The 22,857-nt window shown below is 33.3% G+C and overlaps 1 protein-coding gene across 2 annotated transcripts in view; it reads right to left on the bottom strand.

Annotated features, from left to right (window-relative positions):
• Positions 1-22,857, bottom strand: part of GRID2 (glutamate ionotropic receptor delta type subunit 2) — a 1,491,924-nt gene that overhangs the window by 553,216 nt on the left and 915,851 nt on the right. For both annotated transcript variants that reach the window (XM_023195441.3, XM_023195442.2), the window contains 3 exons: positions 19,310-19,363; positions 9,877-10,050; positions 1,196-1,357 (listed from right to left, as the gene is read on the bottom strand). In XM_023195441.3, coding sequence (XP_023051209.1) covers positions 1,196-1,357; positions 9,877-10,050; positions 19,310-19,363 — 390 coding nt within the window. The remainder of the gene's footprint in view (positions 1-1,195; positions 1,358-9,876; positions 10,051-19,309; positions 19,364-22,857) is intronic.

Genomic DNA, 22,857 nt, shown 5'->3' with positions numbered 1-22,857 from the left:
GTTATCCAGGAAGTCTTGGCCCCCTTTTTCGCTCTATCTTGTGCAGCTGCTCACCATGTGATGCCCTTCTGCCATGAGATGACCCTCTCCAGATGTGGTTGCCACGGTCTTGGACGTCCCAGCCTTGAGAACCATGAGGAAAAAACTTCTGTTTTTTATGCATTTCCCAATTTGTGGTAAGCAGTTAGAACAGCAGAAAAGGGACTGATACAAGTACCAAGAGAAAGATTCAGGCTCTTCTCTATTTAAAATATTTATTTCCTCTACTTCTAGTTTTTGTACTCCTAGCTTACTTCTAGTATTAATTTTTTATATTTTACTCTGACTTTTTAAGGTCATTTATATTTCATTTGACTAGCTATTTTTCTTTGGTTTTCAGAGAAGAAAGGAAAATAAATGCAGAAAGAAAAAGGATGGATAAAATAAAAATATAAGCTTCCAAATGTCTGTCTCCTTTGTGTAAAGGGTATGGGAGAATTTGTTTGTTTTATTAATCATTTCATTTTAAATCCAAGAGTCTGTGCAAGACAAATGGAAAATGTCAGGAAGGATGACATGACAAAGAGTCTAATAAACTGCAGAATGCTTATACCACTGAGAGGAGCTAAACAACATAAACTGCCTTCTGGGAATGGAACAGGTAGCTAAGCCAAACAGATTCACAGCCGGGATAAGCAACACATTGACAGTGAAGAAGAAGAATGCAATCAGTTACCCCAAATAGTTCACAAATGCTGCAACATGTTATCTGCTTATGAATCCTATCCTTATCATGAGATAAATTAAAGACCATCACATTCAATCTCTTACCATGTATATTACCTAACTGGAAAAGTGCTCACTGAGTCTACTGTTAATTCTTTTAGTGGATGGTGTGTGTTTTTTAAAAGTCTTTTGTACTTTGTGACAGGCATCAAAATAATTTCAGTATCTCTAATGCTAGTGACAGTCAAGTCAGTATATCTCAACCATGCACTTTTTTACTCACATAAAATTCCCTTATAAATAAATAAGGAAGCCTCCCCTTTTTATATGTTGATGACTTTCTCACATTTTTCCTTTTACAATATTTTATTTCCCCATTACACTGTTTTTTGCTTTGATTTGGCAGAAATATTAGAGAGGAAACCCTTTTTCTAAAATATGTCAAATAATTATTTACCATATCCTTTTTACATGAAAATTAAGAAGTTACCTTCTTGATGGTCTCCAACATGGAGCGCCCACCCTGCCATGGCTTAGAGTTCTTTCTGATACATGACAGACTTGCCATGCTGTGCCACTTTCGGTCTTCCAGCTTCTTATGAAAGGCATTAGCAAGCAGAAGCACTGTGTCATATATGTAAAGGTTGGAAATCTGAAAAGACATTAGAAAGTGATCATTAGAATCATTGACACCAGTCATCAAGAATAAGGGAAAAAAAATAATTGTCTCAACTGCTTCTGTTCATGTCATAGATAGCTGGTTTACTGGGTTATTAAGCAGAAGGTTTCTTTTGTCATTTCCTGGACAATTTTGTCATTGAGAATGAAGTCTTGTCTGATTATATGCCTCAATTGCTTTTTCAGCTTATTTTGGTGTGAAAGAGAAGATTAAAAAAAGAAAGAAAGAAATTTTGACAGAGATAAGGCTGTTAGTGTTAGACCTTAGAAAATCATTGGCCCTTATTTCTCTCTGAGGAGGTAAGAATCTAAGGGTTTAAGATTGGAAGGGCAAACTGAATAATACATTTTCTGAATATGTTAAGTTTTTGCATTCTAGTTATTCAGATGGAAAAATATCAACTTGATCTCATATATGAGTGTCATAGGTACATAAAAAGAAAGCAGTCAACTGTGTGTATGTTTGTGTATATGGAGATTCTGCAAGGAAATAATGAAAGAATAGGACCATTTATAAATATTATAGTGATCAAGGATCTATACAAAATTATACAGGTGTACACATGCATTGTAATTCATTGATTTCACAAATATCATAAACTATTAACTGTTTGTGCATGTGTGTTTACATTAACACTTGCTTCTTCTAAGGCAACCATGTTATTAGCTTCTTTCTACACAGATTGAAAAATAAATTATAGCCATTTTTTTTTTTGCTAAGGTTAACTGCATTCTTACAATTAAGTTTTGCCAGAGATACTATTATACTGTCGATTGATCATCAAATCTGCTTATTTTTTGAAGTTAAAAATTATTCAGAAAACGTAATACCAAAAGGAATCCTAGGTCAATAAAAGCTGCTTAATGTTATATTTCCCCTGAAGGAAAAACTTAATATAAAATTAAAAAATGAGGAATCAATGTAGTGATGAAAATTAATTCCATCTTAAAGCATTTGTGTTTTTCAGATTTTTAGAAGGATATTGTTATCATGGTTTTTCCTAAAAACATACGGGAGAGTATATGGATTGTCCTCGGGGTATATTTAATCATAGAGGAAATTTTTAAAGTAGTCTACCCGCATCACAGGATGATACCAAGCTCTGGCTATTGAGACAATTAGAGTCTGATGCTATGCAGAGTTTTTAATAAGAACTTCCTAACAGTGCCTCGTGAGTTTTCTTTTACATACCATGTAAATCTTCAATCATTTGTGTTTGTGAAGTATCATTTTACATATATAATACTTATAGGCCTTTTTTGAAGAAACATTGAACACTCAATGCATTACGTGCAATGCAAGTTTGTCTTTCATAAGGACATGTTAGGACTGACTATTTTCACTCCCCATCCCAGCCACTCCCCACTTTGCCCAATAATTAGTAGATAGACTACAAAAGAATGGCTGAAATCTGCTATACAGCTAAAACTAGTCCATGAATCAACATCCAGGTTGGAATTAGGCAGTAAAGACCCAACAGGAAAATATATAAATTACATAAAGGATACACGTCCAGGGAAATCAAAATAATACACAACCGTCTGGCCTTTGCTAACCTCTCCTGGTTCTACTGCCTGACTTCCTCTTCCTTCTCTAGCTTTATTTTACTCTTCCCTTTGGTGAACATGTATTTAAGATTGTTGGGGAAGCATTCCTCGCTATCTCCTCACCTTTCTCCAACTAGTTAACATTTCTCAATATTTAGTTCAAAGACCACCTCTTTTTATCTACTGGAACACACAGTGCATAAGTCTTTGAAACATATCAGAATACTAAATCTTTTTTAAGATCTACCTTTTCCACAAAAAATAAATTCCTCCTAGATGGGGACTCATACTGTATATCTTTTCTCTTCCATTTTTCCCTGTGATTTATTTCTCTTAGACTTAGCCTAAAGCCTAGCACATATTTGGTTTTTGATAAACAGTTGTCAAGCAAAAGAAGACAAAGGATGGAGAGAGGAGAAAAAAAGAAAGTCAATTTTAAAGGTAGGCGTGTTTGACAGAATTTGAGACATGAAAATTCTGGTAACCTGGGTTCTATCCAAACCTGACACTGCTGAGGCACATTCTCTTTTGCAGACCCTGAGGCATGTATTTTGAGCATCTATGCTCATCTTAAAAGTGAGTACTTTGTACCGGTTACGTGACAGGTGTTTTCAATAAATGACTATGTCTCTTCATTTGTCCACATTCGAAACTACAGGATCAAGAAGTGGTGGTAATATTTTCCGAGCTTTTCATTACCCCTTCTAATATGACACTTTTTGACTGCAGGTCAGTGCCCATTCTTTGAGCTTCACATTCTTTCCTACGCTACACTTTATCACTTTTTTCTGTCATCATTAACTGAGATTTGGGTCATTTTTTTATTTGTAAGGCCTTTGACTCCTCCTTCACAATAATACCAAACTATCTCTCAGCATTTTAAAAGGTCACTTCAATTCCTGTAAAGACGATCTTCACTTCTACTTAGGCCTCGACCAACACAAATGAGCATTTACTGGACAGAAATATACACCACCTCTAAAATCACAGACTCTAGTATGTCACATATAAGCAATCATTCCTCCCTACCTTACTGGCACTACGTTTGTCCTTTGACATCACCAAACCTCCACACTCACCTCCTCTACATGACAAGCTTTCAATATTTGACACCATCTATGGCTTGCTTTGAAATATCTTTCTTTTAGTTTTCATCACTTGGTACAGTTTCTAGGCTGATCATCTTAGTTCTCTTTCTCTGTCTTTCTCTTGGGTTTCAACGTTTCTGTTAAAAATTTAGTATCCAGAATTGACACATTATTACAGATGTGATCTGACTAGGAGAGAATAGTGTAAGACATTAGATCTCTTTATCTTAGCAAAATTCTTCTGACATAGAGACCACAATTATATTAAAATAGTTATCGCAAATATGATTTGTGCAATACACACACCGAATTTACCTTCAACTTAAGGAATCTGAACAACTGTCAAACCAGGATTCTTCCATCTAGTCTCCATGTAATTGATTTTGAACTTATACTTTATCTGGGCTGTTTCAAATTTAGGCTTATTATTCAGTCAACACTAACAATTTGGAACTTGATTATCTAGTAAAACATAAACTTTCTCTTCTAGCTTTATGCCATTTACACATTGATAGGAATGTTTTATTCATTTTCATTCATGCAGTGATAGACATTTAAAAAATATTAGGTCCAAGAATAGAATCTTGTGAATGACCATAGACAGTTCCTTGCATTTCAGGAATAGAATATTTATCGGTGCAGTTTGAATATTCATCTGGTTCTACAATCCTCAAATTCAGGACAAAGGAACCCTAGTGGTAGGTTGTGGATATGAGGAAGTGCTCGAAGCCACAGAATACATCTAAGGCATATTCTAGTCACATCAATATTGCTTGAAGATTTGATTGATTCATTTAGATATTAATTTTGTTTGAAGATTTGGAGAAAAAAACTAAATAGTTTAATTGGCAAATCATTTGGAGTATTACTTTTAATTATATATACACAAATGTTATAACTTCTGAAGGTAATAATGAGACGTAAATATTTTTGAGCTTTATTTTGCTTTCTATCTCAGGCCAGAGTGTTCACTATCTTCTGCTTTTAGGAGCCTGTCAGTGAAAATGTTTGAATGTCATCATTCTATCAAGACTTTTCAATATCTTTCCTAAGGATTTCAGGCAAAAATTTGTCAAACATCAAGTAAAAATCAATATGCAACACGTAGCTTTATGACATTCTCCCAATCTAACAAACAAACAAACAAACAAAACTATAAATAAGGGCTTAGTTGGCAGTGCTTGTTTTTAAGGAAGCCCTGTTGTCTTTTTCTTTTTTTTTTAATTATACTTTAAGTTCTAGGGTACATGTGCACAACGTGCAGGTTTGTTACATATGTATACTTGTGCCATGTTGGTGTGCTGCACCCATCAACTCATCAGCACCCATCAACTCATCATTTACATCAGGTCCATCAGTGACAGACTGGATTAAGAAAATGTGGCACATATATGCCATGGAATACTATGCAGCCATAAAAAAGGATGAGTTTGTGTCCTTTGTAGGGTCGTAGATGCAGCTGGAAACTATCATTCTCAGCAAACTATCGCAAAAACAGAAAACCAAACACCACATGTTCTCACTTATAGGTGGGAATTGAACAATGAGATCACTTGGACTCGGGAAGGGGAACATCACACACCGATGGCACTGGGAGCCCTGTTGTCTTATCTGAAGTATTCCAAACCATTGATTTAGTAATATATTCTACAGTTTATCTAAATAGTAACATTTAATATGCTAAACTCCATGAGAATGTTTTCCTTCCTTTGCACAATTGGGACAATACACCAATCTCCTATACCTTGGTCCTCTTCTTAAGTGTTTCTCCAGTATTTTTGAGCTATCATATTTTGATCATTCCTGCTGGCTGACTGGCTACTCTGAGCAATTATTTGGCAAGCCTAATTCAAAGCAGTGGGTCTACTCTTACTATCTTCCTGCTCCTTCTAAACCAGTGGATTACTTTCTTTTAATGAATTTTACTCTAACCTTCTCAATTTGAAGACAATTTTTCTTAGATGGAGAAAGCAGGAGCAAAAGTGTTGGAATGTTTCTGTTTTCTCTCCATTAGCAGCCAAACTAATATTAGTTCCATCAAGCAGTAAATGGATCACTTCCTGCTTGTTACATATGTTGCTAAAAATATCATTTTCTAGCTAAAAGGTGTTCTTTTATATTTATTTTGCAACTTCAGCTAATCCTGGGTTTCAGCCTTCGGGTGCTAATTAAAAAGTTTGTGAAATGTATTTTCTGCTTTTTTCTAAATTTTACTTCTCTGTCTATGTATATTAAAATTGGTAACAGTCCAGAGATCAAATTCTATCACACATAAGTGGGGTGCTAACATGTAACAAATCCTCAAAGCAAAAGTGGTTTTCTTGTTTTCTTCCATCTGTGGGTTTGACAGGACCAAGATGAAGGTATGAGTCAGGAGGAAGTTGGTGCTTCCCCATACAGCTTTGTTGTTTCAGGTAAGATTAGGAATATAGACATAAATAAAATATTAGTTCACAGATACTAAAGTCCTCATCAACTGAAATGGAAAGATTATGTTATTAGGCAAATATGCTATAAAATAATTTCTGCTGTCCCTAAATGATACAGTCAATAATTTTTCTTAAGTTTGTATTTCATTTCCTGATACTTCTTTTGACAAAAACAAATTTTAACATTTTATGATTTTCTAAATCAAAAATTATTTCATTTATTTTTTCTATTTAGAATTCTATAATTTTCACATCAATTATATCCATGACCAGTTAAAATGCAAACATGGGACATTATAAGCATATTGATATGGTTTGACTGTGTCCCCATCCAAATCTCATCTTGAAGCGTAGTTCCCATAATTCCAATGTATCATAAGAGGGACCTGGTGGGAGGTAATTGAATCATGGGGACAACTATCTGCTTGCTATTATCATGAAAGTAGTGAGTTTTCCCGAGATCTGATGGTTTTATAAGCGTCTTTTCCCCCTTTTGCTCAGCCCTTCTCTTTCCTGCTGCCATGTGAGGAAGGATGTGTTTGCTTCCCCTTTTGCCATGAATGTAAGTTTCCTGAGGCTTCCCTGCCCCGAGGACTGTGAGCCAATTACATCTCTTCCCTGTACTTCATGGCAGTGTGAGAATGAAATAATACACATATAGATAAGGGTGGAACTGAAATTTAAAGTGATGTCGTTAAGGCTTCAGAGGATTTACTTTGCCTATTGCCATCTCCTTAATTACATTCAAATATATATATTCACACAGATCCAAAGCACTGTGGTAATTATGATGGAGGAAATGGTAGAGAAGCACGTTATCGGTACTTATGATGCTGGGTTCTTGAAGGGACATATTTATTTTGAGATCAGGACTCACTTTGAAACCCAGGCTGGAATGCAGTAGCACAATCTTGGCTCACTGTAGCCTCTACCTCTAGGACTCAGGTGATTTTCCCACCTCAGCCTCCTGAGTAGCTGGGACTACAGGTGGGTATCACCATACCTGGCTAATGTATTTATTTATTTTTAATTTTTAATTTTTAATTTTTTTTTTTTTTTTTTTTTTTTACAGAGATGGGTTTTGCCATGCTGCCCAAGCCGGTCTCAAACTTTTGGGTTCAAATGATTCTCCACCTTGGCCTCCCAGATTGCTGGGATTGCAGGTGTAGCCACTGTACCTGGTCATGGAAAGAAGCTATTCTAAAGGAGCTTAAAATGTAGTAGGGAACAGAAAGTTACAGGGCAATGATACTGGAGCCAATCTGTGCACTATAATGATAATAATTGGAAGAAATGTTTGGATAAATGGCAAGTCCTTTTTTAAAAATTCAAAGGTGACTAAGGATAGGGAGGTTGTGGGGTTATTTTTCAGAGTAGTTTTGCAAAATCACCTTATTTATCTAGTATTATTAGAGAGTAACTAATTTTCTTAGGCTTATATTTCCGAACTGTTAAAACTGAAAATCCTGAAGTACTAAAACGCAATCTACTCATCTGACAAAGGGCTAATATCCAGAACCTACAAAGAACTCAAACAAATATACAAGAAAAAAACAAACAAACCCATCAAAAAGTGGGCAAAGGATATGAACAGACACTTCTCAAAAGAAGATATTCATACAGCCAACAGACACATGAAAAAATGCTCATCATCACTCACCATCAGAGAAATGCAAATCAAAACCACAATGAGATACCATCTCACACCACTTAGAATGGCAATCATTAAAAAATCAGGAAACAACAAGTGCTGGAGAGGATGTGGAGACATAGGAACACTTTGACACTTTGGTGCGACTGTAAACTAGTTGAACCATTGTGGAAGTCAGTGTGGCGATTCCTCAAGGATCTAGAACTAGAAATACCATTTGACCCAGCCATCCCATTCCTGGGTATATACCCAAAGGATTATAAGTCATGCTGCTATAAAGACACATGCACACGTATGTTTATTGCAGCACTATTTACAATATCAAAGACTTAGAATAAACCCAAATGTCCATCAGTGACAGACTGGATTAAGAAAATGTGGCACATATACACCATGGAATACTATGCAGCCATAAAAAAGGATGAGTTAATGTTCTTTGTAGGGACATGGATGCAGCTGGAAACCATTATCCTCAGCAAACTATCGCAAGAACAGAAAATCAAACACTGCATGTTCTCGCTCATAGATGGGAATTGAACAATGAGATCACTTGAACACAGGAAGGGGAACATCACACACCGGGGCCTATTGTGGGGAGGGGGGAGTGGGGAGGGATAGCATTAGGAGATCTACCTAATGTAAATGACGATTTAATGGGTACAGCACACCAACATGGCACATGTATACATATGTAACAAACCTGCACGTTGTACGCATGTACCCTCGAATTTAAAGTATAATAATAATAATAATGATAAAAATGTTTCCTATAGTAAATATTTTAAAGAACAGGTTTCTAAAATATATTAGGTTTTGTTGACTTCTAAAATTGGTGATACCTTTAATATTTGCTGATATCTCAGGGTTATTGTTTAAATATTAACTTATATGCTAGCATTATACCGCAGTAATACCTTTAGGAGCTGTTTTATGGCACAGATTTGTTTTTGCAGGAAGAGTACTATGCTGACAGGATATATGAGTTAGTTTATCTGATTGATTTTTTCTCCTGTCTCTTGCCTTGAGAGGGCTCCTTAAGGCTCGGTGCTGTTGTCCTGTGTGCTTGTTTTGTGTAACAGCCCCTCCAGATTGACATATTGAGATCTCCAGTGCAAAGTGAAAACAAATCAGAGAGGGTTTTCCTTAAGAAAAAGAAATAAGCTTCAAGTAAGTATTTAAAGGGCATTCTTATGAGTAAGCTACCGGGACTTGGTGTTCTCTGTTTTGCTGTTCAGAGATTGTATTTATACCTTTCAAATTCTTTGTTGCATTCTGGATGCTGAAAGTTTCAGCTATATCCTCTCGGAGTTGGATGTGACCATAAAATGCTACAGCAAATTTTTCATATTTATTTTTTTGTTGTTGGAGTTATTCAAACTGGAGACCAATCTTTTTAAAAAAGAATAAGTATCTATGTCCTTCTTATGCCACGAAAGTCAAACACACTTATTAGTTTAATAATTGGGAGTTTGGAATCAGTAGTTCCAACTACAAATTCTCCTATGAGAAATATTATGGACCTACTTGTTTAGAAGAAAATAATCTTTACTTATTATATTTTTTATTAAACAAGTAGAAATTTTTTATAGTGAGATCAAAAGGAACAAAGATGCAAATTCTTAGCACTTTCTCCCCATCAGACTTATGAAATTGCTGGAGGAGGAGAATTGTTCAGAAATAACACATACAATTCTGAATCCAATGCAACTCATAAAGCTCTCCTTGCAATTGCCCAACAAAGCACCCTGGAAGAAATATCCTGTCATTTATAATATACCTCCATATTCTGAGCAAATGGATCCTTTGGATCACACAATGTTGAAGATATTCGATGGTTGCCACGGAAACACCGCTGACTTATATTCTGGGGAACTGGAAATGTCTGCCGAATGATCGTCAACCTTCCAATTGACCTTCTTACAAGTTCCTGTACGTCCACATCGTTTATTTCCTATAAGATCAGAGGTGGAAGAATTAGAGATACTTTAATACAGTAACAAAACACAAATCTACTGAGTTGTTATCTGTAAATGTTAGGGATTCTGTTACTGTAATATATTGGCTTAATGCTTAGCGAAGAAAGCAACATATTTTTGTTAAAATGATCTATTCATTTGTAGTTGTTTTCTGTGCTTTAAATTATATACATTAGGGCCTAACAATTCTAAATGAAGCAATTGACTTACATATGGTTATTAATAATAAGTTTATAATTTATAATGTTGAACATTTTAGAAACATATAGGTGTGGTCGAAACATTTAAAAAGGTCACAAAGTAAGTTGCTATTATAGTTTATTATTAATTAATGGATTTCAATTACCTATTACTTTGAGTATCTAGGAAGGTATTTGCCATGTAAGAGTTATACACACGCACATACACATACATACATATGCACACACACACACACACACACACACATAATTAGCAATGAAAAATGTGGCTTTTAACTGAGGCAAGTAGAGCAAGAGGATATATAAGGAGTTTTTCTAATAATTTATTAGAATTATTGATGTTAACTTGTATGTTTCTCTTGGTAAGAATCAGGATGAGATGAGAAACCCAGTGCTCTTTATCTAAATGAATTTTATCTAAACAAATTTTATCTATTCTAAATGGAATTAGGATAAAAGTGATCAATATAAATTTTCGTTTTAAGGTAGTCTTTACTAGAGAAGTTTGTGCTTAATAGTGTTCATTTGAAACCTTTTAATCCAATGAAGTCTTTGTAATTAACATACTATTGGTTTCAGTCAATTCTTATGGCAACATAAATAAAATATTAGACACAAAATAAGTTTTGGGTTACAGTAAGCATTTCCAAGGTTTGATCTAAGAAATTACAACAGAACAATGAAATAAAAGAGATAATTCATAGATGTAAATTTCCTTTTTTTCCTTACCAGATCAATTATATATTGTTCTTTCTTGTAGCATATGTTAGATTCAAAAATCACCCTTTATATATGCTCTTTATGAAGTATAAATTGTTCTGAAAATAAAATAATGCCTGCCATCAACTATATCTAGTGCAATATCCTGGATTTCTGGGCATTTAATCAATCCTTAATGTTCCATAAAAATGTTTTTTCTCAATTTAAAATGCCATCTTTTTCCTTTAGTCTGTGCCATTTCAGTGGCCACCAAAAACTTTATCTGGCAAGGAGCAGGCCGCTTTTAAATTCTATGTAATCTACTCACAAAGTAGGATTAAATGGTATCCTGTCAACTCCATTTGAAGCCCTGATTTTAACCAGACATCTTTTAAAGTTAATTAATATTAATATTGCCATTCAATGTCTTTCAATTTTTAAAATTACAAATGATAAAGACAGGAACTTTAATTTGAAAGGCAATGGAAAATTGTACCACTTTTCTCATAATATTAACTAAGTTGTTTTAGGTATATGGTATTTTTTGCTTTAGCAATGCTAAGGTTTACCAACATGCTATCAAACAATACTGTCTCTATATACACCACTCACAATGAATGACATATCAGTATGTTGGATAAAAATTTACATTTAATAAATATCTACTATATGTTAAGCAAAATACTAATTACTTTATTATCCCATTTTCTGCTAACAGATGATACTCTCATTCAGATGCTATTTATTCTCAGTTTATAAACAAAGATTCAGGAAGACTTGAAGCTCTTCATTCATAATATTCTATTCATGGGATGAATTTATCAATGTCATCAAAAGAAACAGTCTCTGAAGAAGTTACACAAGTCCATATTTCCTTACAGGAATTATTTAGATTAATATTTATGAATGGTAGAATTTAAAACTGTAAAGATACCTTATTTGAGCATTTAATTTCCTGATGATTCTGGAAGGAATGATGTAGTCATCTATCATGAGCCAAATCCTTTAAGAGAACATTTTTCAAACCCACAAAAAGGGAAAACGGATGGTTACCTTTCATAGGTTTCCAAAGATGAAGTTCTCAGGCACCTAAACAACTAAAATATATCTGAAGAAATGTCAATTTGAATTGAGTGTATTTTGCCTATTATTATATGGGGAAGGGAAGAGAAAGTAATTTTCTGGGAAGAAAAAAATCTGTCATTCTGAATGAAACTAACAGACAATCTGTCTCAAAAAATTCACTTACACTTTTAGTCTTGACATGTGATCTCAAAAACAGTTTAAAAGTGATATGAAAACTTGATTCGGCAGCTATTTTATATTTACGGAACTTTACTTGTGCATTTCAAAAGGGGCATTTCAAGAGTGGCAGATGCAATGTTATATAAACACTGAAAGATAAGTGATCATTTAATCTATAAAGAGATCCATTTAAATGGAAAAAAAAAACCCAGAAATAAACTTGTACATTAAAATGTTATGCAGTCTACTAGGATCTATATTATTCTAATGCTCTGAATTTTTAAAAAATGTTTAAACTGTCAGATTTTTAAAAATAATCATGTGAAGAACTAGTTTACCAATAAAGTATTCACTCTCCCAAGCCCACAGAACCACTAAATATCTTAATCTTTTAAAAGATATAGAGTATTCCCGAGCTCTAAGTAATTTAAAGAACCCAAATTATAAAATTATTTTCCTTCTTATATTCTTTATTTTATTGAGTACATTCATAAAAGTAGAATTCACATTGCAGTAAAAATGATTAAATATTTTTTAGTGACTTAGCTTTTTCTATTTTACTTATTTAGGCTAAGCAAGCCTTTTTTCCCAAAAATAATTTACCTAGATATTTGAAAACTATTAAGAATCAAAGTCAATATGTCTGGCAAACTATTCTTATTCACTTTGCTTTAATAATTTAATGTAGGTTGAATCCTGAACTGTGAAAGCCCCAAGGAAGAAAAAAGGAATGCTAAAATACCTTCTGGGGATACAACCCCATCTAGAAACAGCCATTTCCCAGAAGAAATCTCTTAGGAAAATTGAATCATTCCTGAATCCTTGTAGTATATCAGCTTTAGGTTTAAATGAATAAGATTGTGGGGAAGAAAAGACTCTCAGAATCCATTAGATCAGATGCCAATTCAGATTAAAAATAACTATTTCAGAGGAATAGTTTCCTTTTTTCCCATTCTTATATCTCTTAGCATCTAACAAATATTCTGGCTCATAGTAGGTATCAATAAATGTTGATAAATGCAAAATTTAATGAATGAATGAATGGTAAGATTTTATTATTTTTTAAAGGCTGATACCTGAAATTTTAATTCTAGACACCAGAATGCTTTAAAATGTTAAACGATTCTAAATAAAGCAGATTTTAGTATTAAGATTAAGCCCTCTATTATGTGGTGTTTGTTTCTTATTTGTTTATATTTTTCATATTTTAGCAAAGATGACCCCTTGATGCTTCTGTAAAATTTAACATTAATATGAATCAATTATGCAAATGTTAGAAAATGGAACAAATCCAGCTGTAGGCTATGTACCAACAGGAAGAGTAGCAGAATGGCAACTTTCTACTTGAAAGCTTAGAAGTGAGCAGTTCAATTCATCATTAAACTAGAAAAAATGAAAACCATCCATTACACATATAGGTTTTTTAAATCTCAAAACAGCAACAAAATCCCCCTAAACCGGCCGGGCACGGTGGCTCACATCTGTAATCCTAACACTTCCGTAGGCTGAGGCGGGCAGATCACCCGAGGTCAGGAGTTCGAGACCAGCCTGGCCAATATGGTGAAACCGCATTTCTACTAAAAATACAAAAATTAGCCAGGCCTGGTGGCACATGCCTGTAATCCCAGCTACTCGAGAGACTGAGGCAGGAGAATCACTTGAACCTGGGAGGAAGAGCTTGCAGTGAGCCAAAATCGTGCCATTGCATTCCAGCCTGGGTGACAAGAGTGAAACTCTGTCAAAAAACAAAAACAAAACAAAACAAAAAAACCCAAACCAACAACTTTCTCCTTAAATGTAGTACTCAGGAGTACTCAGATTAACAGAGAATAATGTCTTAAACTATTCAAATTAAGTAAAAAGCCAGTAAAATCACATCAAGACAACAAAGGTCATATTCTATATTATCAGGCAATAGAAGGGTACATGAAGCATTGTGCTTCTTGCAGGTCTGAACAGTGCACATCTTCCTATCTGAATTTCTAACTTCTGTAAAACTTAAATAAATTGTTAGGCCATCTGCTTTAGGGCCCTGAAGGGATGACAATACTTGCATGGAAAGGCTGCTCTGAGCTGGATCCACTGATTGCGCGGAGAAGATAAATACTATTACCAAGCACTAACATATGATTGATTACACCATATGAGCTAGCACAGCCTCTCATTATTATAGCACACTTAATGCAAATGAAAAAAATATATTGTTTTCAAGTTTCTACATCAATTTCTATCATGATGCACAATGCCAACTTTGATTTATATTCACTCCTTTAAAAACTATTGATGCAATAAGATTAAATCAATGTCTGCAACCCATTTTAAAATTAGCAACAAAATAATAGCTACACAAACAAAACTAGACAGATTCATGTTCTCCATGTTCAGCCAAAATGGGCATTTGCATATTTTGAGGGTTTTTTATTATTATATTTAAAGTTTATTAGCTTCCTAGCAATTTTGAGAAATCCATGTTTTTTTTTCATTTATAGAAACGAGGGAAAATTATAATTCATCCATTATAAATTCCCATAAACAAGCATGTAAATGAAAAGTGTGCAAGAAAAGTGTAAAAGTCATTTTCTGAGGCATATTTCAGAATACAGTCGATGAATGGGAATAATGAGGTGGGTGAATGGAATAATTTGAAAGTGAGAGTGTTGATTTTGGATATATCAGCCAATAATTTTTTTTACGGGTTAAAATACAGAAAACGTTTGCACATTATCTGAGTTTTAACCTTGTTCAGATAAAAGTACTAACTGGTGTAATGTAAATGGTATGGGTTGTGGACATTGTATTTTTAAGAGGCTAGGCAGTGTGACTTGCCCAAAAGAAATTGTACCTCTGCTGGAGGACAAGAAAGTAGGACTGTGGGTAAGAAAGAGATAAAGGTTTCAGTGATTGTGATGGTTAGGTTTTATTAGACAGTTCACAGTAGAAAACCTAAGTTTGAAGGATAAGAAAATAATTGAGGTCTCCTTAAATCATCTCCTAGACTTCTAACATTTATGGAGTTATTTACCAGTTAAACTGCTTTATTTATACGGATATTTTATTTTGCAAAATAGTGGCCCAAATTATGGAGCATCTACTTATTGACAATATTTCTAATATTTTATGAAATAAAATTTAATAAGTTTAAAAACATGAATCATAACACAAAAAATACAATAAAACAAATTTTTATTATTCTTTCCATACTATTTATTACCAGTGAAATACTTGCTAGTCTATTCAGGCTACACCTAGATAATATGAAGATGCCACTTCTTCCAAAGTACAAATTGAGTCTTAAACAGTGTGTTAATGACCATGTTGTTCTCAGAAGCTCTACTTCAGTTTATACTTTTAAGTTCGGGTATACTTGTAGAAGCTAAATTGCATATAAAAAAAACAATTAATTAATTAAGGGGTTCCTTTTGCAATCTTATCAACCATCAGAGGAGAATGGCCATTTCAATTTAGTGATTATAAGCATTAACTCATCTAGATTAATCAATTTCTCTAAGGAGGTAATAAGTCGCTTTATTTTTCTAATCAAGTTGACTGACATGAATAGGTAAAATGACTCCAGCTGGTTTTGCATCAGGAAATCTGTGTAGTCTATACCCTGTCCAAAGTAGGATATGAAATGAAAACAAAAAATTAGAAGAATCTTTATTTCAAAAAAGTAATCTAGAAAATAATTAAAACCAAAAAAAGCTAGTGACATAAATAGCTCCCATAAGATTATAACTGAGGAAGTAGAAATTTCAAAAATATAAACCATAAAGGTAATTATCAAAAATATTTATTTATTACCAATTAAATACATGCTAATCTATTGAGGGTGCACCTATATCATATGAAGAGGCTATTTCTTCAAAAGTACAAACTGAGCCTTAAACAGTGGGTGACGATGTTGTTTTCACAGTCAAAAACAAAATTCTAAGTGAAAATGTATCAAAAAGCATGTATGAAAAAACAAAATCCTAAGGGAAAAGAACAAAGCTAGAGACATCATGTTACCCGACTTCAAACTATATTACAGTGCTGCACTAACCAAAACAGCATGATATTGGTACAAAAACAGACACACAGATGAATGCAGCAGAACAGATTGTCCAGATATAAGGCTGCATACCTACAACTATCTTATCTTTGACAAAGCTGATAACAATAAGCAATGGGGAAAGGACACTTTCCTTTAATAATAAATGGTGCTGGGATAACTGGCAAGCCATATGGTGAAGATTGAAACTGGACCACCTTCTTATACCATATACAAAAAATAACACAAGATGGATTAAAACCTTAAATGTAAAACCCATAACTAGAAAAACCCTGGAAGACAACCTAGACAATACAGAGGAATGGGCAAAATTTCATAACAAAGATGACAAAACCAATTGCAATAAAAGCAAAAATTGAAAAATGGAATCAAATTAAACTAAAAAGCTTATATGCACAGCAAAAGAAACTATCATGAGAGTGAACAACCTACAGAAGGGGAAAAATTTTTTGCAAACTATGCATCTAACAAAGGTCTATTATCCTTAAGTTCTATAAGAACTTAAAAAATTTAAAGCAAAACCAAACAACTCCACTTAAAAGTGGTAAAATGGACATCAACACTTTTAAAAATAATGCACCATGTGATCATAATCATATGAAAGAAAGCTCAACATCACTGATCATTAGAGAAATCCAAATCAAAACCACTATGAGATAATTATCTCACGCCAGTCATAATGGCTATTACTAAAAAGTCGAAAAATAACAGATGCTGGCATGGTTGTGAAGAAAAAGGAATGTTTATACATTGTTTGTGGTGGGAGTGTAAATTAGTTCAACCATTGTGGAAAACAGTCTGGTGATTTCCTCAGAGACCTAAAAGCAGAACTACCATTTCACCCAGCAATCCCATTACTGGGTGAATATACCCAATATAAATATACCCAAATGAATATAAATTGTTCTATCATAAAGATACATGCATGCCTATGTTCATTGCATCACTATTCACAATAGTAATGACATGGAATCAACATAAATACCCATCAATAGTAGACTGGATAAAGAAAATGTGGAACATATACATTGTGGAATACTGTGCAATCACAAAAAGAATGATAGGCCCTTTGCAGAAATATGAATGGAGCTGGAAGCCATTTTCCTCAGCAAACTAATGCAGAAACAGAAAACCAAATACCTCATGTTCTCACTTGTAAGTGGGAGCTAGGTGATGAAAACACATGGACACAAAGAGGGTGACAACACATCTGGGGGTCTACTGAAGGGCAGAGAGTAGGAAGAAGAAAAGGATCAGGAAAAATAACTAATGAGCATAAGGCTTAATGCCTGGATGACAAAATAATCTGTACAATAAACCCCCACAACATGAGTTTACCTACATACAAACTTGCTCATGTACCCCTGAACTTAAAAGCTAAAAACAAAACATACAAAACAAAATCAACCAAAGCTTTACACTGAAAAAGATTAAGCTTTAAATCCCATTATCATCACTAATAGTTGTGTAATATTTGCTGAATTGTTTAATTTCTTTGAAACTTGGTTTCCTTGGAGAAAAACTGAAATGAAAATACTTAATTTGAAAAGTTATGAAGGTTTGTTAAATTCCTTTTGCTTTGTCTTTCCCTCTATCACAATGTTTAGTCATTCCACATGAAAATTAAGACATACTTGAAATTTAGAAGGTATCAGAACTTTATTGAAAAGCAGATCTCCATATACGTATTGTCTGAGGAAATATCAGAAAAACCTATCTTATTTTGGCATGAGAAATACAGCTAAAATTCATAGAAACCTAAAGTTTGGCAGACCAAAATCAGACTTGTAAGGTGGTTTCGGTGTCTTTACTCTGAAATAAAAAGGATCATTCAATCAATGAAGTATAGTGTCAGAGAAACAAGTTGAAACTGGGAATTATTTTCACTTCTCTGTGTAAAAAGAGGAAAATAATTTATTCTCTATGGACTTCATTCCTTCAGTACTTCAGAGAATATGGTTTAGTATTCCACAAAATAATATATAAGAGAATGATCTCTGAATTTTAATGTGATATGATCATTATTGCAGTACCATTCTTGAGTGTCATTTGTCAAGTACTATGTTAAGAGCACCTGATAATACCTCATTTAACTTCTATTATGAACTTGGGAAGTAATTGTTATTATACTTGTCCAAATGAATAAACTGAGGCACAAAAAGCTGATATCCATGTTAAGACAGCTACTGAGTTTCATAGCCAGGATCAAACTTGTCTTGCTGACTAGAAAACCAGGATTCTTACCCAAAAATACTATTTTGTCCATAAAACAAATCTTATTAGTCTAGAATTGTGTATTTAGTATAATGAACAAATAATACATTATTTTTATTCATAAATAATAGGTATGACCAAGTACTACATCTTGTTGAGGAAAAATCCATGTGATCACATTACTTGTCCATGACTGATCTGCTCATTATTCCTTCCATTTCTGACTGGCAGGTACTAATGGAAAACTTATTTCACAGGGCTTTTAGGTTGTAATATATTTTTAATCTTATGTATTATCTTTGCAAAAATCAAAAGACTTTCACAAGAATTTGACAAGTCTAAAGATTTGAAAACAGTTGTACTTCCTTATGAAAAGGGAAAAATCTGTTCTCTGTTTATTCATATTCATATGCTGAACTTTTTAATACTCATGTAAAGAGGGTGGACTTAACAGTTCTAGAAACAACATTAAAATATAAACGGAACGCAAGCACTCCGCTGGGAGGAGTTTACTTTGCTTACAAAGTAGAACTGTACTTTTTATAAAGATGATCTCCTTGAGCAGGCAGTATGAGCCAACAGAAAGAGCTAAAAGATACTCAGTGAGAAAGACTTTCTCCATTTATTTTATTAATATAAAGCCCCTTATCATTTTTAAAAACTTCATTCTATTTTTGTTAAACAGCATTCACTCAGTAAGTTGAATGTTTACTTCATGTGTTGTTTCCTTTTAAAAATTCAAGGCCAGTTCAAGGATTGGAAATGCTACAGTTATATACGTGAAAAAAGGACACAGAGTTAACAATAAGGTTTAGTTAGCTTTACCTCATTTATAATGATCCAGTGACAGTCAAAAGCAACCAAATTAGTCTCCACAACCTAGAATAGAAAACAAATCAGCTATCAGTCAAAAGCAATCATGCAAAACAAAGCAAACTAATGAATATACTTTGCAAATGACAAAAAAAAAAAAAAAAAAAGAATTGTATGCTAGAAAGGTCTTTGTTACTTAATTGAAGATGGAAAAATCATTAGCAAAACACTGTAGATGCATTTGTGTTTGACACATAAATGCACTGTATACTTGCTAATTAAATTTGAAAATATAATTCATCAAAACCTAGAAAACCATGGGTTTCAACAGAAAAAAAAATACATAAATAAAATGTACTGAGAGTGGAGATAAAATTTCAAATCACATTCCCTACTCAAAATAAACTTTGATGGCTTTTTATCATCTACCTAATAAATATCAAAGTACATAGCTTCTACAATCTGGCTCTAATTTAATATTCTTATCTTCTGCTACTTCTCTGTGTATATGCTTTCTACTGTTTTGACTAAGTAAACTGCTCTATATTCTCCTGCAAATTTTTGTCATGTGTATTCTAAGGTGATCTAATTCTTAAATTATCTGAAAGTTAAATACAAAAAGTGATAGACAACATATTAGCATTAAAGCATGGGTAGGAAATTTTAGTAGCTTTTAGATTGCTAATAAGATGAAAATAAATAAAATATATTTAACAGGAAGAACAAAAATATATGGGTAGCACTCTTGTTTGACCAACTTCAGATACGTTTATTCTAAATGATTCTTGGCTTAGGCCAAAAAAGTTAAACTTCAGATGTTTGTGTGTGTGTGTGTGTGTGTGTGTGTGTGTGTATAGTAGGGGCAGTTTCTGTATCAAGGTTTCCACTCTGCTAAATATTATCATACATATTTTAAGATGTGTTCTTCTGATTTACGCATGGCATGGGCGTATAATAAGTGAGATTATTTTGTAGGAGATATTCTGTTGTTTTTAGCAATAACACTCAACGATTGGGTTTCAAATGAAGATGGCTTCAAATAGCTATCAAGGAGTTGTTATAAAATGTGAATTGCATTTTCGTGGCTATTCTTTGTCCTACTGAGAAGTACCTGCTAAGAGATGCATTGCATCACAAAAAATAAAACTGGAAATATATTTGGTATGCGACTCAATGTTTTTTCAAAGTACATAATTAGTTGCAGAATCTTGGTTTTTTAACATTTGGTACAAGTTTCATACTATTCCATTATACATCACGTTGTTCCCTGTGACTTTATTGAGGTATATAGATAGTACATTATCAGAGAATTGAGGATATGTTATCTACTTTTAACGTTTATTATTATCATTTTTGAAACATATGTATACTCAACTTATAGGTGAAACTTAATATTTAAAATTAACTTATGGCAGTTTTCAGTTTTCGCTAAAAAACACTTTATACTAGTAATGGTAATCCATATCTGATTGTTTTACTTTAGTCATCTTAGAGACAAATAATGAATAATTTATTAGCAATAAAAAGTAATAGAAAATATGTGGGACTCTATTAGATTTGAAAGACTTCAAACTAGAAACTAAGATATAAGAAAAGTGGGTTTCTGGGTAAAATAAAGAGAAATACGTTGTAGAAGGGGGTAAATCACTACTAAAATATGTAAATAGAACTCAGAGAAAAAGAAGTGAATACCAATAGATAGACAGTATAGATTTAAAATACTTCTGAAGTAATAGTAGTAGAGTGATTCTATTTAGCTTAAGTTATCCTCATTTTAAGCTAAATAATAACCTTCACTATGTAATCAGATAAAGCAAAATTTAAACTATGAGCACTCTGCATTACCTGTAGAAATTACTAAATGAGAAGTTGTTTTGTGCAACAGCATTTATGGACTAAGTAGAAGGTATGAGTTATGATAATAACTTATCAGTAACTATCTAGACTATAAAATTTACCCATGGCTCTTCATCTTAAAGTATTTTAGGCAAAAGCATGAAATAATATTGAGGCACAAATCTTGTATTTCTGTGAAGAAGAAAGACAAATGTGTTGTCTAAAGTCATGATTCTACTCATTGTACTGTCCTCTGTTGCTTAGGGTCAGCAAGGAGATAATCTCTCCTTCTTGTCTTTGGTTTTATTCATGAGTATTAACATATAAGATATTTTAACAGTATAAATTTGTTACAAGCAAACAATTATTAGCACATTACTACAGATAAATAAATAAATGATCTATCTTCATGTTCTCAATTGAGTGCTCTTCACCATAGGTGGGCATTAAGTATCTGTGAACCTTCAGTATGAGTCCTATATGTCTTAATGTGCATCTTCAAGAAAGAGTCTATTTGAATTTCTTTTGGGTTCTCAAGTTCCCAGGTCTCCTACCAGTTCTATTTAACCAACTATTCTAAAATAATTAGTCCTCAAACTTAGTCTCCAATTTAGGTTACTAAATGAATTTTAAAAATACCCTGCCCTACAAACAAGTGAGGGGATACAAAGTTTATCAGAAAAACTAGACTATATTAATAGCATAATCATTTAAAGTCATCTCTATTTTTAAGCAAAGTCAAGGGTTCATGTGGTAGAAACTGCAAGATGATCATGAAAATCCATTCTCTCCTTCTGCTGGGACACTCAGGTAGGCTACATTTCCCATCCTCCACTGCAGGGTAGAATTACAAGGCCACGTGACTGAGTACCAATCAAATGTGAGCAGAGTGATGTACGCCACTTTCAAACCTGATTCATAAAACCTCCCATGTGCTTGTGTCTGCTCTCTGTCCATTCCAGCTTACTAGGATTGTGACGTCATGCGTAGAGGACCTTGGAAGGCACAATAGATCCAGTGCACGGAGCAGACTCCCCTTTTCTACTCCATGCTGTGGTACTGAGCTGACATGAAACAAACCTTTAGTAGTGAAACAATACATTTTGGGTCTACTTATTAGAGTAATTTAGCCCATCTTATCTTTAAAGAAAAGCATTTTTATTAACTTCATCTATGCACCTTTTTGTAATCTTAATAAATTTTAATAAACATACACACTAGAGTAACTTTTACTTCTGTGATTTTATAAAGGCATGATTTCAAAATTATGCAATATTTGTTGGCCTTTTCAAAAATATTGAATATTTAGAACCTTTTTTCAACACATGTTTGTCTGGAGAAGAAAATCCAATTATACTAGAATGGTCCTTAAGAATAAAAAGACAGATATGTCTTGTCTTTTTAGTTATATATCAATGTATATGCAATATACATTGCATTTAGTTATATACACAACTAAAATCCATGTATTATTATTGTGACACCATGTGTTAAAGAAGCTTGAAACTTTTTTGTAATGTTCTACACAATTAATTCTTCCATTTACTATCTGAGAAAATGTTCACTAAACAAGCATTATAACTTCCCTAGGTCTAGGTTAACATCTTCATGCATATCCAGTGGGCTGGCATGAGTTCTCTGAGATTTTGTAATTGAATGTTACCAAAATAAAGCAATGTTAAAAAGCCACTATCTGAGAAAATGTTCACTAAACAAGGATTATA

Source organism: Piliocolobus tephrosceles, chromosome 3 (genome assembly GCF_002776525.5).
Source record: "Piliocolobus tephrosceles isolate RC106 chromosome 3, ASM277652v3, whole genome shotgun sequence".
Lineage (NCBI taxonomy): Eukaryota > Metazoa > Chordata > Mammalia > Primates > Cercopithecidae > Piliocolobus > Piliocolobus tephrosceles.
Note: the sequence above shows the minus strand (reverse complement) of the source record. Positions and strands in the feature narration are given on the sequence as shown.